General features: G+C 39.7%; 1 protein-coding gene across 2 annotated transcripts in view; it reads right to left on the reverse strand.

Annotated features, from left to right (window-relative positions):
- TM2D1 (TM2 domain containing 1) overlaps positions 1 to 16192 on the reverse strand; it is a 49241-nt gene extending 33049 nt beyond the window's left edge. Inside the window, exons 1-4 of one of the 2 annotated variants that reach the window (XM_032795521.2) lie at positions 15893 to 16192; positions 13582 to 13655; positions 10161 to 10269; positions 5704 to 5795 (exon numbers count right to left, since the gene is read on the reverse strand). In XM_032795521.2, coding sequence (XP_032651412.1) covers positions 5704 to 5795; positions 10161 to 10269; positions 13582 to 13655; positions 15893 to 16050 — 433 coding nt within the window. In that variant the 5' untranslated portion in view covers positions 16051 to 16192. Of the gene's footprint in view, positions 1 to 5703; positions 5796 to 10160; positions 10270 to 13581; positions 13656 to 15888 lie in introns of both variants that reach the window. The other variant, XM_075067648.1, reaches the window with a different exon arrangement.
- Between the last annotated feature and the right edge of the window lie 467 nt (positions 16193 to 16659).

Consider the following 16659-nt stretch of genomic DNA (forward strand, 5'->3'; position numbering starts at 1 on the left):
TTCTCACTAGAAAGGGAAACCTATAATGGCAGCAGGCTGTAAAAGAGACCCAATTGGGGAATAAGAACCATTTAAGAAATATATGTTTGCTGATGATGTTTTAAAGGAAGTCACACTGGTGAACTAGTGGAAGTTACATAAGTACTTGGATTCAGAGACTGTTGAAGTCATAATCTCATTTTTAACAGCAGTAGCTTCTTCTGCCGATGTAGAAAGCATATTTTCTTCCTTTGGACTAATTTGTTCCAAACTGAGGAATTGTTTGGGACCTGAAAAAGCAGGAAAGCTTATTTTTCTTTTCAAGATTATGAACAAACAGGAAAATGAAGGTGAAGACGATGGAGTTAGCTGCAGAAGCCAATGTTTCAAGTTTCTCATGTTGACCTGGCTGACATAGTCGATTTAATTTTTTTTAAAATATTTCATATAACTATTTTAGTTAAAAACAATTTTAACAAAAACAAACCTGATTTTAAAGAACTTGAATGTTTAAATTCAAAAAATCATATACTGGTTTTATTAAAATATTATATGTTTGCTGCTGAAGAAAAAAATCCAGAATATATAACATTGTTGGTTTAGTTATATAAAACAATTAAAATGTCTGTCTGGTGATGCTGTCCTCCTAATACAGCAAGGCAAGAAAATCCTCCAAATAGTAAAGATTAACCTGTTGAACTGGAGATAGTTCATCTCCCAATCACTTCAAAATATCTGCTTCAATTACCTTTGGTAAAAGAAATGACTAAATAATCATTCATTTTCTGATATAACTGTAAAACTAATCTGAAAAGTTTTCAAAATAAATCACTTTAAAAACATATGGTGTGTACTTTCTAAAAATGAAACCTACATCTATCTCTGAGTTGTGAAGAATATGTATTAAGGTTATAACAACCAACAAGAATGCACTTTTATGTAGAAATCTGATTAAATCAAGTCTTTTTAAATCAATTTGATTTAAATCAAATCGATCCTGCTTTCCTTACAAAACTTTAGATGTTTCTGCTATCCACACAACTTTTTGGCCTCAGTGGGTATGTCTACACTGCAATTAAAAACCCACGGCTGCCCCGTGCCAGATGACTCAGGCTCGCAGGACCCCAGAGCCCTGGCTCCGGCCGAAGCCTCTACACTGCAAGTAAACACATGTTAACTAGAAAATTTTTCCCCTTGCAGAGGTAAGAGCAAAGAACCTTTGATAGCTCATTAAAAATGGAGGATTGTTGCAGGATTGCAAGATGTTTAGAAGTCTGGACAGTACGGTGTTGTGTAGTCTATACTAACTCTTCAATTATGTAGTAAATGCTATTCACTGCCAAAAAATAAACTGTATTTTAGACCTAAAATGTTAATTTGGAGGTCTGGATTTTTTGATATTCATCTAAAATTGAATTATTCTCATATTTGGGGAGAGGGAGAATAAAGTTTCTGAATGAAGGCTTATGCAATTTTAGCCTGAAGCCTTGTTTGTTTGTATGGCCAAATGGAAATATGGAAGTTTACAAGTAAAGTTCAAATCCTAATTTAAATCCCAAGTGAGACTTGGTGGTCTCACAAAAACAAAACATGAATTGGTACTATATGGCACCATGAACCCCCTTGAGAATAGACTAACAAAGATGGAAATAGCAGGGGGCTTACAGCTCAGAAGAAAGGTGCATCAGCAGAGCTGCATAGGGAGGCTTTCACAATGCCCGGCTAAAGCCAATGCTTTATTTCTCCATCTTCATGAGAATTAAATTCACTCAATTAAAGAGGAAATACCTTAATATGAAAGCCTTTGCCATATTATTTATCTAACAATAGGAGACTAGTATTTTGTGACATCCTATTCTGACAGTTTCTTGAAGCAAGAAAAACTAGTTTATAGTCTGCCTTTGTATTGTCAGGATTTATACCATCTTGTTAAAAAATGGTATCTGTTGTATGTAGAAAGGTCAGTGAGGAAAATCGATGTGTGCTCCAGCTTTTAAAGTACCATGCAGAGCAAATGCATGTATCTTGTCTTTAAAGGCAATGTGCCAAATAAACACATTTACAAAGCAGTAAGCACTATACAGCTTCATATAAAGATAATCTATGAATGACAGTTTTCAAAATATGAATTCAACAACAATATATATCGTGGTAAAAGAAGAAAAACAACAACTAACTTTTAAGGTAACCTGCTGCTTTGCAGGTCAGCTCCTAAATTCTTGCAAATTACATTTAAGAGGTACCTTGTTTGACAAAACACAAGAATTCTCTACAAGAAGTTGTGTGATTAGTTACCAGTATTCATTTTGCTTCATTCCTCTCCATCCTTTCAGAGGGAACAGCTTCCAAGCTTTATAAGAGTTTAACTTGCAAATATTTTAATTGTGGCTAATATCTGTGTTTCATATTTCAGGTCTGATTGGTAATTTAAGGGTAATACATTTAAGAATTCAAAGCCAAGGTTTCACACATCTGCATTAAAAGTAATGCACATCTTTATTCTAAGTCCAACTGATAAAATAAGAAAATATTTGTATTTTGAAATATTTGTTTCATAGAAAATGGGCATCTAGAGTTATCAATTGCCTCTAAAAACAGGATCTTAGAAGAGCTAATCTTTTTATGCAAATATAAATGTGCAAAATAAAAATGTGCTAATTATTGCATGTCAGAAAAAAAGGCTACAGAGGTCAACACAGAATTATCCATCAGAACAGAGAGCATTATTAGAAAAACATCACTTCGTTTTTAGCAGACAGAAACTCAAAGATCCCAGTTGAAGCAGTACTAGTGTACTTAGCTTCACCAGTCCATCACATCATGCAATCTAGAGTCATACAAAAAAGGCAACTGTTTGTAACATACTGAGAAACTAATGAAGCTTAGACAGAGAGTTTCTTACAATATAATGAAGGTAATTCTAGCAGAATAGGATTTATGTGTACCTCAAAAAGTCATCAACATTTTCTTCATCCTGTGAATAAATCTGGCAAACACTATCTGGGATAACTTTTATCACTGTGGGAAGTCCTATTAAAGCCAGTAGCTTCAAACAGAATTAACAATAGTAAGCACCATCCTGAGTAGTAAGTGTTTGCAGGATGAGGTCCCGTGTTCTTAGAATTATAGAATATCAGGGTTAGAAGGAACCTCAGGAGGTCATCTAGTCCAACCCCCTGCTCAAAGCAGGACCAATCCCCAGACAGATTTTTGCCCCAGATCCCTAAATGGCCCTCAAGGATTGAACTCACAACCCTGGTTTTAGCAGGCCAATGCTCAAACCACTGAGAGATTCTGTTCATGTTTACTTGTTTTTGTACATATAAAATTAGGATCTGGTCATGCAGATTTAGATATGACACCCTTATCTATACATGTTTAGATACATGTCCAGAAATATATAGGTTATTTCTAGTACTTTGTTTTCAAAACTAGTGGGAAGCAATCTATAAACATCTTGAATATCTTCAAAAAAGTTAGAAACAAGTAATTTAAAATAACCTGAAATGACTGCAAGAGTGAAACTCTTACAATAGATTTTCTAAAATCAGTATCTTAACTAATTTCATCTAAAGGTGGCAACTTTTTTGGTTAGGAATTTAAATATCTTAGTGGAAAGCACAACAATCAAATAGACATTAGTTTATATATTAGTAATTTTCATAGAAATAAAAAGAATTATGACAATGTATTTTGAAATAGAAAATACTACCTGAAAACAAAGAACACTACAGTTATTACTTTAAAAAGTTACATATCCAGAATGATTAATACAACATACACAGTAAGATTTAAGGAAATGATCAGCTAAGACATTGTAGAAATTCATACATTCTCTTAAACGTAGACATGGGAAAATTCACACTAGATATTCCATCTTAACTTTGACACTTGAGACATAGCTTATATAGCATTATATTGTGCAAGTTCCACAAAGACATTTAACTCATTTCAGCACACACGTCACTAAAATATAGTAAAAGACTTACATTGAACTACAAGAATATATATCAAGTTCTATTTCATACACATTCTAATTGCAGACCATTAATTATATTATTTAGACACTAAGCACTGTTTTGAATTTAAAATAGGTATTTAGATAAGACATTATTACGGTTACAGGGCTGGCAGCACTTTTGCCTTTTCTGGTCTCTGACTGCACTCCTATAGGTAACAGAGTCTGCCTATATGTCTCCTAGGGTGGAGTTCTGCAGTTCTTGGACTCTTAGGGTGCTGTAGCCCAAGGCCCAAACTGTGTATCAACAATGCTTTCCCAGCAGGTCCAAATGGGTTTGGCACCTGCAGTTCTTCCTTTCAGGACTCTGTGGCTAGTGGTATTCAGTGACCAAAAAGGCTACTTAAAATTAAAATATTTGTTTATTTTAATAGTAGGAACAAAGCATTTTAAAATAACCTACAAACACATCTACCTTACCCAAAGGCTTAATATTCCCTGATGGCCTAAATTCTTCCAACTCCTCAGCAGGTCCTGTGTGTCAGTCTGCTCTCCCCAGTGGCTCCCCAATAGCTACTGCCCTCTTCGTGAAAGTCTTCCTTTTAAACTCTGCCTTTTGATCTTCTGGTTCCCAGGCCTTTTCCAGCACTGTCTCTCAACAGCCCTTGAACGTTGAGGGAAAGTGGCTTATCTTGAACAATTCTTTTCTTTTCTGCTGGTTTTCCTTCTAGCTCCCTACTGAACTCAACCAATGTAGTCATACAGAAAACATCCCAACAACCAGGTCAGCATAAATAATATTCATAAATTACAGAGCAACTCCATTTCTGTCACACACATCTTCCTACAGTATATCTTCTACTATATAAAATATGTAATACTTAGAATACCAATAACTAATTCATAGCCTTTATACAACTGATTTCTCACAGCGTGCTGTAAGTTATATAAATTCTTAACCTGTACTATGTGAAAGTAAATAAGGCATCAGTTAAGATTCTTACTGGAATGTTTACTGAAACTTTTCAGAGCTGCTTTTTTTAAGTGACTGCACAGAACTGAAGAACATCTATTATTTCTTGAGATTTGACAGCTGAATTTTCTCAGTATACATTTTTGTAATGAGAATATTACTTACTGAAACAACTTTAAATCATTACACTACCCTGATCACCTTTTTAGTCACAGGCACTTGGACTGTTATCCAGGGATCCCCATCATGAAGACAAAAGAGCGGAGGCCACACTAACTCTCTCGACAGCATTGTCCAAAGTCAGTCCTGGGGTAAGCAAGCTCAATTCCTGTAACTAATGCTTAACCATAACATATATTTTCTCATCAACAGATCTCAAACAATTCCACAAACAGAGGGAATACGGCTCAGAAAGGTTAAGTGATTAGCGCAAATTCATACAATAGAAGGGCAGCAAAGCTGAGAACAGAACATAGGCTTGCTGACTCTCAATCACATGTCCTATCCCCTGAACTACTGCACCTCCCCTTTGTCACTACTAAGTTCAAGAGGAGTTATGTCCACTTAAATCAGGTCGGGATTTGGCCACAGAGCCATTCTAAACAGCTAAAACATGGACATGGTTCATTGCAAAAGGCTTTCCTTTTAAAGTGAAATAAGTACACTAGTTAGTAGATTTCAAAACACTGAGAATCAGAGGTCAGTAGTTAAGACATAAGTATGCGTGTGAACTGCAGTCATACAGAATTAACATTTTATTATTTAAAATCAAAACAAGAAAAAAAAAACTCACCTAAGGCAGGATACCCAAGATAAAATCTATCTGCTCCCAACCATCCAAGAAATAAAGACAGAGCCACTGCCACTTTGTATGAGTAACCATTTCTGCCAAAAGACACAAGGAAAGATGACTGTGGTTGAAACAAGATATTAAGTTGTGTACATTCTGAATAATTAAATTAGAAATGACAGTCAATCGCCTATCAAGCTTCCTTTTATGAAAGAGAAGACTTGTGTTGTTTAGCTTTCGAGGTCCCTTCCAGTTCTATGACCTTTCAAAGTCCCTTCCAGTTCTATGACCTTTCGAAGTCCCTTCCAGTTCTATGAGATAGCTTACACAATTTTAACTTAGTCTTCAATAATTCAACATTAAAAAACTAGTATAATACTATTATCTGTGTAGACATCCACTGTAACATGGACCTCAAGAGTGTACTTGGGCTCCAGCAGAACTTCCATGCTTTTTCTTAAGGTGGATTATCATTCTCATTCAAACAAGACATGAGCCAGCTGTTGACGCAATCCTAGCTTTCTAGAGTATTTTCTATCCACTTGTGCATTCTGGGGCACAATTGATTGAAAAGTCCAGAGTTGCACCAGATTTGCCTGGCAGGGTCAGTTTCAGGGCCAAGCAGTGAAACAGGAAGTGTACTGGGCCAGATGAGGTATCAGCTAAGGTAAGCATTTATGGATGAGATTTGGGGAAGAAGTCAGCACTGGCCCATTGGTGAAAGTTATAGGAGCAGCCTCAGATGAGGAAAGGGTCAGATAAGAAAGGAGAAGTATTTAAAATAAGGATATATTTATTTTTAGATTCATCTATCACAAACGAACAAAGAAGTTGGCTGCACAAAAATGTATTGCTGGTAAAAGATGTCAAAATTACTAAAGATGGAAGAAGTCCTTTAGTTATTCACACAGATATGGCACAAGCAGAAGTGAAAGGCTCCCTGGATTCTCTTCTGAGATTGCCAAAAAGAGTGCTACCTAGTATCAACTGTTGTAGTGATGTGGACATGCCCACTGGTAACTTTCAGTCACTTTTGAAGTGAGCTTAGTGCTAATCAGTGAACCTAGAGATGCTATTCCTCTTAACAATCCCAGAGCCATCCATTGCCACATTAGGGAAGAACCAGCCTTGGAAAGAGGCAACAGAACGAAGTGTTATTAGAACCTTAAAATATGCAACAATTCACTATTCTGAGATTTGCATGGCCAAGTATCAGCAATTAGTGAAAGTGGCCAAAATAAAGTCTTCGATACATACTTGAATAAAAATATTCATTTTCACAAAGGCAGTGGCCACGAAGGGGTGCAAACACCTTTAATAAATATTTACATTTTTTATTATCTGGCTTTACTGACCCCACTACTGAGATCTTTACTCCTTCCACATCCACATTCCCCTCCTATTTCACATTAAAAAAAACTTCCTTTCTGTTATCCTCTTCCATCCATAATGAGCAAGTGCTGTTCTTAAAGATCACACCATTTGGTTTCATCTTCTAGTGTCTTTTATCAGTTCTCCAGAGACTTACGTTCATGTTTCCCATTTCCCAAGTAATTTCATTAACTCTTACAGAACTCATATTGCCTAAAGTTAAGCATGTGCAGGGCCTACATACATTATGCAGAGAAGAACACGCCATGCCAATTTAGAGCACTCTTGGATTTGGAAACAACCCTTTCATATGGGAGCAATCAAGGAAAGACTCCCAACCTTTCTTGGTGGAGCACTCAAATGCAGAGTTCACAGGCTTTTCTTTGAGATACTGTGGAAGTCACTTGTTCAAAGTATGCCTGTTTACATGTACACATCAGGCAACTGTATCAACTTTATTCAACAGCAACACAGATAGCTCTATCTAGCGGACTGACATACTGTTGAGACTCTAGCTCTGAGTTCTATTAACTGATCTGCTACTTAGGCTATGTCTACAGGGTGCTTTAGTCTGTACCAGAGGGCTGTAAAATTTTAGCCCACTCTAGCATATCATGCACTAACTGGCTTGTGTGGACCCTGCTGGCATGCACTAAAAATTCCCTAGTGCATATTCATGTAGTACTGTTTGAAATGGGACTAGATTAATAAATACTATTGAACTTTTAGTGCATTCCAGCAAGATCTCCCGGGCCAGTTAGTGGACAACATGCTAGTGTGGATTAAATGTACATCCCTCTTGTGCAGACTAAAACACCGTGTAGACAAGTCCTAAATTGTGGCCTTGAACAAGGCAAAACCTCTAGTTCTCCACCATCTCATCTTTAAGGTATAACAATACTTAACAGCTTCAGAGAATTCACTGATGTTTGCAGTTTGAAAGTGACAAATGTTATATAAATATCAATATGAGAATTCCATTACTTTTAAAAGTTATTTCTGAATACAATTTTCTTGTTTTAAATTCCATTCACTTCTTTCTAGTAGAGGACAGTCAAGTTCTCCAACAAAACTCAAATGAGGCACTGAAAAAGCTCAGAAAAGCACCTGGAGTGATGGGTAGGTTTACTGTTGTAATATCAAATATGAAGATACCTGTGTAGAATAATTTTACCATGACTTAAGGGATAAAAATGGCCTTATAACAGACTGGTAATGGTTTTAACTATGCAAATATTCATTATAACTACCTGTATATAGACTTGACAACTTGTTACACCTATGGAAGTTGGGAATATTAAAGAATTTACTCTTCCTAGAAATGACAGCACACTACATGCTTTGTGACATTTTTCAAGAGTGCATGCAAAACTCTGCCTGCAGCCACAGCTGAAATTTACAAGAGTTTTAAACAACTCAGCTAAAAGCTGCTTTCCTGTATAAATAGTCATGGGAATGGTGAAACTAGGGAAATTCTTTTAAGTAATCATGGAAAGAATACTGCTTTTAGTGCCTAACTGAGAGGTAGCACAGGAGGGCTGTTCCAATTTCATTTCTTGAATTTTTAGTTCCCAGTTGTGAATCCAATAAAAAATTAACAAGCACAATACTGGGAATAATATTAATTCAGAAAAATCTAACAAGGTGAAAACCACCCTAGGAATTGCTTTATATTCCAATTAGGGAGGAGGGGGGCAAATTCTACTGCATTAAGCTAGATTTCATCTTGTTCTCTGGCTTCCATCACAGATGTGGCAGAGAGCAATAATTCTGATAGAAAGTGGTGGTCACAATTAACTAAGCTAGCAGTTCACTGTGGCTTGCTAAAATAATATGTTAGCCTTCGGTGTGTTGAGTTTAGACTGTCCAGCAAAATAAGTATAGACAAATTAGTGGTGGAACTGGACTAAGCTACAGTACACTAACATTTCACAAGAAGGTGGCTGAGACAAGCAAACTAATGAATAATAAGAATATCAAGTTACAGGGAACTGGGTTTCCCACTAGTGATGTAGGCAAAGTTCAGCTAGGATTGCTGGAGCTACGATTTCCTAAGATTCTGCAGCTGGACAACAAAAAAAGACCAACTTTCTAAAGAAAAGTCCTCCAGAATTCCAGTAAAGAGGAGAAACAAAGAACATTGATAAGTGTACTGTCATCTTTAGTGTTCAGTACTGAAGAGTAAAAATAATAATTGCAGCGCTTAGAAAGAAACCAGACAACACTCTGCACTGTTCACAACCTGTATGTAGAACTAAGTCAGCTGAGTCATCTCAACTGACTACAGGCCCTTTAGAATGAAAAATGTGTGTTCGTAGACATCAAGTCACTCAAGAGAAGAGGTGGGAATTGGTTCCTGTAAAATGGATATTTAGGACTGCTGGAACAAGATTTCAGTCCTCCTAAAGTTCACAATTTCCATGACAAGAAGCATTTCTGTTTCAGGACAATCGTTCAGCAGAGTAGCTATTAACAGAACCAAAGGCTTACGCTATGTCTACACTGCAATCAAAGGTGTGATTTGCATCACAGGTAGGCATGCCCGCACTAGCTTTAATCTATTTGGGATGCTAAAAACAGCAATAAAGACACAGTCCCACGTACTTTAGAGTGGGCTGTACAAGGCTGCTTTGTACCCTTGGGTACGCACTTACATTACTAGCTTGTGCTGAAGCCGATGCTACTGCGTCTTCACTGCTATTTACAGTGTATTAGATAATTTAAATCTAGCATGCGTATGCCTACCAGATCTGCAAATCACACCTTCGACTGCAGTGTAGATACCTTCAGAAGCAATAGCAAAGAAAAAAAATCTAGCACACAGGTAGATTTGCTTACATAATTATACATTTTGCCTTTAAGTAATTTAACAGCTTTGTTAGAACATCTCTCAAGTTCCATGCTAGTTAACTTAACATTTGTGATGCAGTGTTTCTAAAACTAATTCCTCTCACCTAATATACTGAAACAAAGTAGATTCATCTCTTTCCCTTTTCCCTCCTCCCTCTTGCCAATACATGCTACACCATTTAAAATTAGTAACATAAAAACTTAGGCAAACATATAACAAAGCACAATAATTCACTTACACATTACGACATGCAATAGGTTTGTAAAATCCAACTTCCTTTCCAGTAAAGTTGTTTTCATTGCCACTGTGATCCTTACAAGTAATATTTGGTGCTGGACGACATGGAACTGAGAACACAATGTAGATTATTTAAATTGAGCTATAAAAGGCCATGCACCATGGTGCACATTGAGATTCCAAAAATGCAGAGTGAAAGAAACGATAAGTTCTACCTGTCCACTGAAGTGCACATAGGCGCCAACTCCATGGATGCACCGGAGCTGGAGCACCGATGGGAAAAAGCAGCCCCTCTACCAGAACGACCCCTTCCCCCGCGCCTCCTACCCTCCGGCTGGCCCTGCAGATCTGCGCCTCCCTCTCCCTCCCTATTTCCTGCAGCAGATAAACTGTTTTGCGGTGTCAGCAGCATGGCGGGGGGGATATGAGGGCACAGAATACTCAGGGAAGGGGGCGGAACTGGGTGGGGAAGGGGTGGAACAGGGGTGGGAAGAAGCAGGGTAGGTGAAAGGGTGGTGTGGGGGCAGGGCCTGGGTGGAGCACCCCCCAGCAGATTAGAAACACGGTGCGTATGGAAGTGCGGATACCCAATATAATACACTGCTAGGTGTGACTGATGACTGGGTCTTTTGAACAGATACCATAACCTGTCTTGCATTAATTTCCTCCCCAGGATAAATGTTAAGCAAACACACAAATCAGATGACTCACCTAAATGTTACAATTTCTAGATCCTTCAACTATTCATTTTACTGTGGGAATGGCAGAAACCAGCACAGTCAACTTAAATATTTTTTCTCTCTATGGTAAAGCATTCTAATTGCTCGAGTGCATTTTATTTGGCCAGTTTCTCATCAAACTAGAGAGAAATACTGTTTTTCTTATTTTAAGTGATAACTGCTAAGGTTAAGAAGTAGAAAAAGTGATGTTTCCTAAAGTTTGCAGAACCCCACCTGAGTTCACAACTTGCCACTTTCTAATGTTGAAATTAGGTGTTAGGCAAGACAATATTTCAGGTCTTTTTCCTTTATTTTAATTCTGACTTTCAGTACTTGTAAATTATGTCAGCCTGACAAACCTACAGGCCATCTCCTACATTTCTCCACTAATTTTCAAACTTCACTATTGTTCCACTGACCCCCAGGGGCAAGAAGATAGTGTAGTCTTTTTTCTGAGATTGCCACTAGAAATTGCACTGGGACTAAAAACTCAGTTATTAGGCAAGTCTGGTAGGTGGAATCTGAGGCAAAGGTGGACTTCTGAATGCTGTTATACCCATTCTGGTTCTGCATGAATGTGTAATGGGCATCACTCTGTGGGAAACTCAAGTTCAGTTCCTACTCTGCCACAAATATCCCGTGTGACCTTGGGCAAGTCACTTAAGTCTCTCAAGTATCAGAGGGGTAGCCGTGTTAGTCTGGATCTGTAAAAGCAGCAAAGAGTCCTGTGGCACCTTATAGATTAACAGATGTTTTGGAGCATGAGCTTTCGTGGGTGAATACTCACTTTGTCGGATGCATGTCATGCATCCAACAAAATGGGTATTCACCCATGAAAACTCATGCTCCAAAAAGTCTGTTAGTCTATAAGGGTGCCACAGGACTCTTTGCTGCTTAAGCCTCTCAGTGCCTCAGTTTCTTGTCTGTAAAATGGAGATAACAGTATTACTCTATCTCACATGGGTGTTATGAAGATAAATACATTAAAGATGGGAGGCACTCAGATACTAAGTGATGGGGGCCATACAAGTCCCATAGGTTGGTAGGTAGATACAAAGTTGTGTTTTTGTTTACGAAACAAAGAGGTTGAAGGTTGTTTTCTGATCTACTTAAAGAACAGGGCAGTAATTTATTAAAATGGTAAAAGCCATAGATTATCATCCAAAATGTTGACATCACTAAGGCTCCAATCCTGCAGCTCAGTGGGATTATTCATATACTTGAAGTTAAACATCTTTGTTCACAGGATTGGTGGGGGCTAAAATGGTATTTCAAAATAGGGTCTGGAGGTTCTGGCAACCCCAATGTGATTAGATTATATGGCCATATATGGATTTAACCGTTTTATTGAGATGCCACTCTGGAGGAAGAGACAACAGATGTTGCAGGGTCCATTTAGAAGAAAAAGGGAGCACGTAAATAGTCTGAGATTTTCTTAAAACCGCCTAGAGCTGAGCAAATAATTCATAAAGAACAATTTACTTGGTGAATTAATTTAAAATTAATTAAAATTAATACAAAAATAATCTGTTAACTGAATGTCTGAGCTTATAATAACTTCCTGGAGTTTATTTGCTGTTCAAATTTACTCTGAATTAGCTGTAAATTATTCAATAACTTGTTAGTTGTGACAGGTATCAAGCCATATAGTATTGTTTCTGTTCACTCTTATAATCAGGAGCAGGGCTTGAAGGAGCACTTGGAGCATGGACGCTCTCAGAGCAGAGAAGATAATCAGGTTTGCAGAATTTTTTATTTCCAGTTTGTTTCCTGTATGCCAGGGCTCAGATCAAGAATTGTCCCTCTGCTGTAATGAGAAATTCTCTTCCACCCCAATATTTAATACTATATCTGTGAATGCTCCACAGTGTAAGCTTGAAATTAGCTTTCTATGGCCATCTGAGTTAGTAAAATTATCACTCAAATATTTGTGGAAAGTGAATGCCAGAGGGGTACAAACATAGAAAGTGTGTTCAGTTTTAAATCTGAGTGCTCCCAGAACATTTTTTGCATTATTTACCCAGGTCTATAACTGTCAAGAATCCACTACTTCACTCAGTCTGAGAGCATCTCACAAGATGAACACTATTCTATGTGAAATGAGTCACTAATTTAAGAATTTTTACTGGTGACACTCAGGTGACTACCAGGTAATTTAACTCCAACACACACATATTTGTCACCTCAAGAAAAAGATAGCTTAATAACATCAAAAGTCTCCTGTAGTCAAGTGCTCATTGAAGAACATGAAGGTCTTCAAAGCGGTTCTATTTTGAAGTTTGTTCTTTTAGTAAATATATACTAAATCTAAGGGGGAGGGGTCATTTGTTTTAATTTTTATGAAAGGTAGAAACCTAGAGAGTATACATCCCAAGTCAAGGAGATCTACAGAAACCAAACAACCCCCCCACTCTCCCCCCCCCCCAAAAAAAGACCAACCCAAACACTAAACAAACTACTGGACTTGGCTTTGCTGATTTCTCCCAGTGTTTTAAGCATTTTATTTAACACTCTACTGAAAACAAAATAAACCCATAAAGGTTCTCTATACTTTCAATGGAACTGCATATAAAATGAATTCAGTAATAATATTTTATTACATTTCAAAATAACCAAGTTGCAGATCTACAAGGGCATGATTTGAACATGTTCCTTGATAAATTCCTTTGATCAGAATGTATATTAGACTTCTGAAAGCCTTACCATTTGCTGTGTGATTTGTACAATTCAGTGGTTCTTGTGTGCTATTGTCTATTTTGGGATCTTCACAAATATATGTTCATATAATTAAGGAAAACCATTTTCTGTACCAAACTCTAAGTGTTCTGTAACTCAGTGTACTACACCCTCTTCACCCACCTAGGATTTGAGAGCTCTCAGTTCAGTCAGCTTTTCTTCCCCTAGTCTCATACAGCACTGAAAATAAACAGTAAGCTACTCTCAATCTTAACTACAGCAGAGCGGTTGCTTTGCTATACAGTAACTCCTCGCTTAATGTTGTAGTTATGTTCCTGAAAAATGCGACTTTAAGTGAAATGATGTTAAGTGAATCCAATTTCCCCATAAGAGTTAATGTAAATGGAGGGGGGCTTAGGTTCCAGGGAAATTTTTTTCACCAGACATTATATAGATATACACACAGTATACATTTTAAACAAACAATTTAATGCTGTTCACAGCTATGATGATTGTGAAGCTAGAGGGTGGAAGAGGGAGGGATATTTCTCAGGGAATGCCTTACTGCTAAATGATGAACTAGCACTCAGCTGAGCCCTCAAGGGCTTGTTAATGTAGCCTCTCACACAAGGCAGCACAAACACAAGGGAGGGGAGACAGCACAGCAGACAGAGACAGACACACAAGTTATGTGTGGCAGAGAGAGATGCACACTGCCCCTTTAAGTAAGCTGACCCACTCTTAAGTACATTGTCTTTTTAAGTGGATCAGGAAGTTGAGACAGCAGCTGCTACCCCAAGCTCTCTATGTCTCTCACTCCGTCCATGTCCCCTCCCTGCTCTATATGGAGAAGGGGTAAGCGGGGTACAGGAGCAGGGGGGAGGGGGACACCCTGACATTATGCCCCCTCCCTTTCTCCCGGCACAGCAAACAGGAGTCTCTGGGAGCAGCTCCAAGGCAGAGGGCTGAACTGCTGGCAACTGATAGCCTGCTGGGTGGCTGCTGCACAGGGCACTTAGGGGAGTGGGGAGCTGATAGGGGGGCTGCCAGTCCACCCTGGTTACAAGCCCCCACCAGCTAGCTGCAATGGGCTGCTCTTCCTGCAAGCAGTGGACAAAGCAGGCAGCTGCCAAACAACATTAGAAGGGAACATTGCACAACTTTAAACAAGCATGTTCCCTAATTGGTTAGCAACAAAACAATGTTAATGGGGACGACTTTAAGCGAGGAGTTACTGTAATACAGAAACACACTTCCCTAGGCTGCACGTTTGAGTGCTGTTACCAATAACACCTGAAGGAAATATAAGTGGTTAACTCTTATAAGAAGAGTAAAAAAACCTTCTTTATTAAAAGAGGGAAATCGAGCACCTCAAAACCAGCATTTATTTCCTTTCTTTTTAGGATGAGTGTCAATGCACACCAGCAGTCTATCAGCTGATGACTGATTCGCTGTCAAGTAATTGGTTAAAAAGAGGTTCCACCTATCAACATCACCCAACAGAATATAAATTGATCATTTGAAAAACATAAACTGCCACACATCTGCACCAGGCTAATCTTGAACAGGGACTGAGTTGTAAAATTTCCTACTTATGTTACTGAACTCCAACGACCAAATAAACCAGGATGGTAAGTCAACTTTTCCTTGCTTACCTTCCACTTTTGATCTCCGTTAATGTCAGCAACTGTCAAAAACTATCAACAATTAACTTATTGGAGGGAGAGGGTGGGAGCCAGATGTGACCCCCTTTAAACAGTCAATAGCTTCCCAACAGGAATATGTCACCCCCATATTTCCACCTACGGCAGTCTGCAGATTCAAAACTACAGGCTGATCCCTTTCCTCCCAAATTTTGCAAATAAATTATGTCCTACAGAACCATCACCTCCTGGTGATTTGAACACTAATAAAAGAAAAGGGAGACCCCCCCCTCCAACCCAACTCCCCCACCACCACCACACAAACCCCAGGAAAGAATCCCTCACATCCCCTATTAACTAGCTCAGTCACTCTCCTCAGCTACTGTCACTATCGAGCACCTCAGAAATTTCACTACTAATGGGAGCAGGAAGAAGAGACTCTCCAAACCATCCCAGGCAAAGATCTTGCACCCCTCACACCCAGCACGGAGGCTGATCTCAGCTGCGGTTACCTCAGAGTGGCCTGGGGGCATCCCATGGGATCGGGGGACACTGACCAGCCTCGCCAGACCCCCTTTGACAGGAGCACCAGGGCTGGCCCTGGGACACAGGCGGGAGCAGCCCCAGACAGACCGACCAGGCGTCACCACAGTAACCGAGCCCCCCCACCGCAACCCCAGCCAGACTCAGGATATTGCCCCAGCCTCAGCTCGTCGCACTTGAGCGGGGGCTCCCCGCCGCCAACGCCCTCCGCGGCGACACACGCCAGCCACAGGACGCCCAGCAACCGGGCCGCCGCTTGACGTCTCCTCAGCAGCAGTAGCCGTCGCCTCGGCCGGGCGGCTACCATCATGGAAACCAAGCCGGCCGCCGCCACGGCCTCAGCCTTGGGCAGCCTGGCGGGGAAGGACGGCTCAGTGTGCAGCTAGGTACTTTGCCCACACCAAAGATGGCTGCCGCATATTCTCAATCGCGCTGAAGGCAAGCCGTGCCCTTTGACGAGCCTCCTCTGCTTCCTCTACCGGTGGCAGTCAGACTGCCCCTAGTCAAGATGGCCACCGCGCCCCCATTGTATTTAAAGTATAGGCAGCTCGGTTGCCCTCACTCAAGAAGTCCCTTCCTCTCTATGGTTAGGAAGCTTGGCTACCGTGGCCACAAGCGCTTTGCATTGTGGGAACATGGAAGGGTGGGCAGGCGTGTGAGCTGAGAAGTGAAAGCTGGAGGAAGAACAAGGGAGAGGAGAGGGAGAAGGGGCTGGGGGACAAAGGTAGGGACTGGGAGAATGAGAAGGAATGGGGCTGGGAACAGGAGGGAGGTTAATTCCATCCTCCTTCCCACAGGGACGAGCTGTCAGGCTGGCCAAGGAGGCTAAGGTGCTGTGTTCCAGATGCAGTCTGGAGGTGGGTTTGTATCCACTTCTGACAACAGGCCAGGGACTAGCAGAGAGAACACGAAGTTCCCC

The sequence above is a fragment of the Chelonoidis abingdonii genome, chromosome 7 (assembly GCF_003597395.2).
Source record: "Chelonoidis abingdonii isolate Lonesome George chromosome 7, CheloAbing_2.0, whole genome shotgun sequence".
NCBI lineage: Eukaryota > Metazoa > Chordata > Testudines > Testudinidae > Chelonoidis > Chelonoidis abingdonii.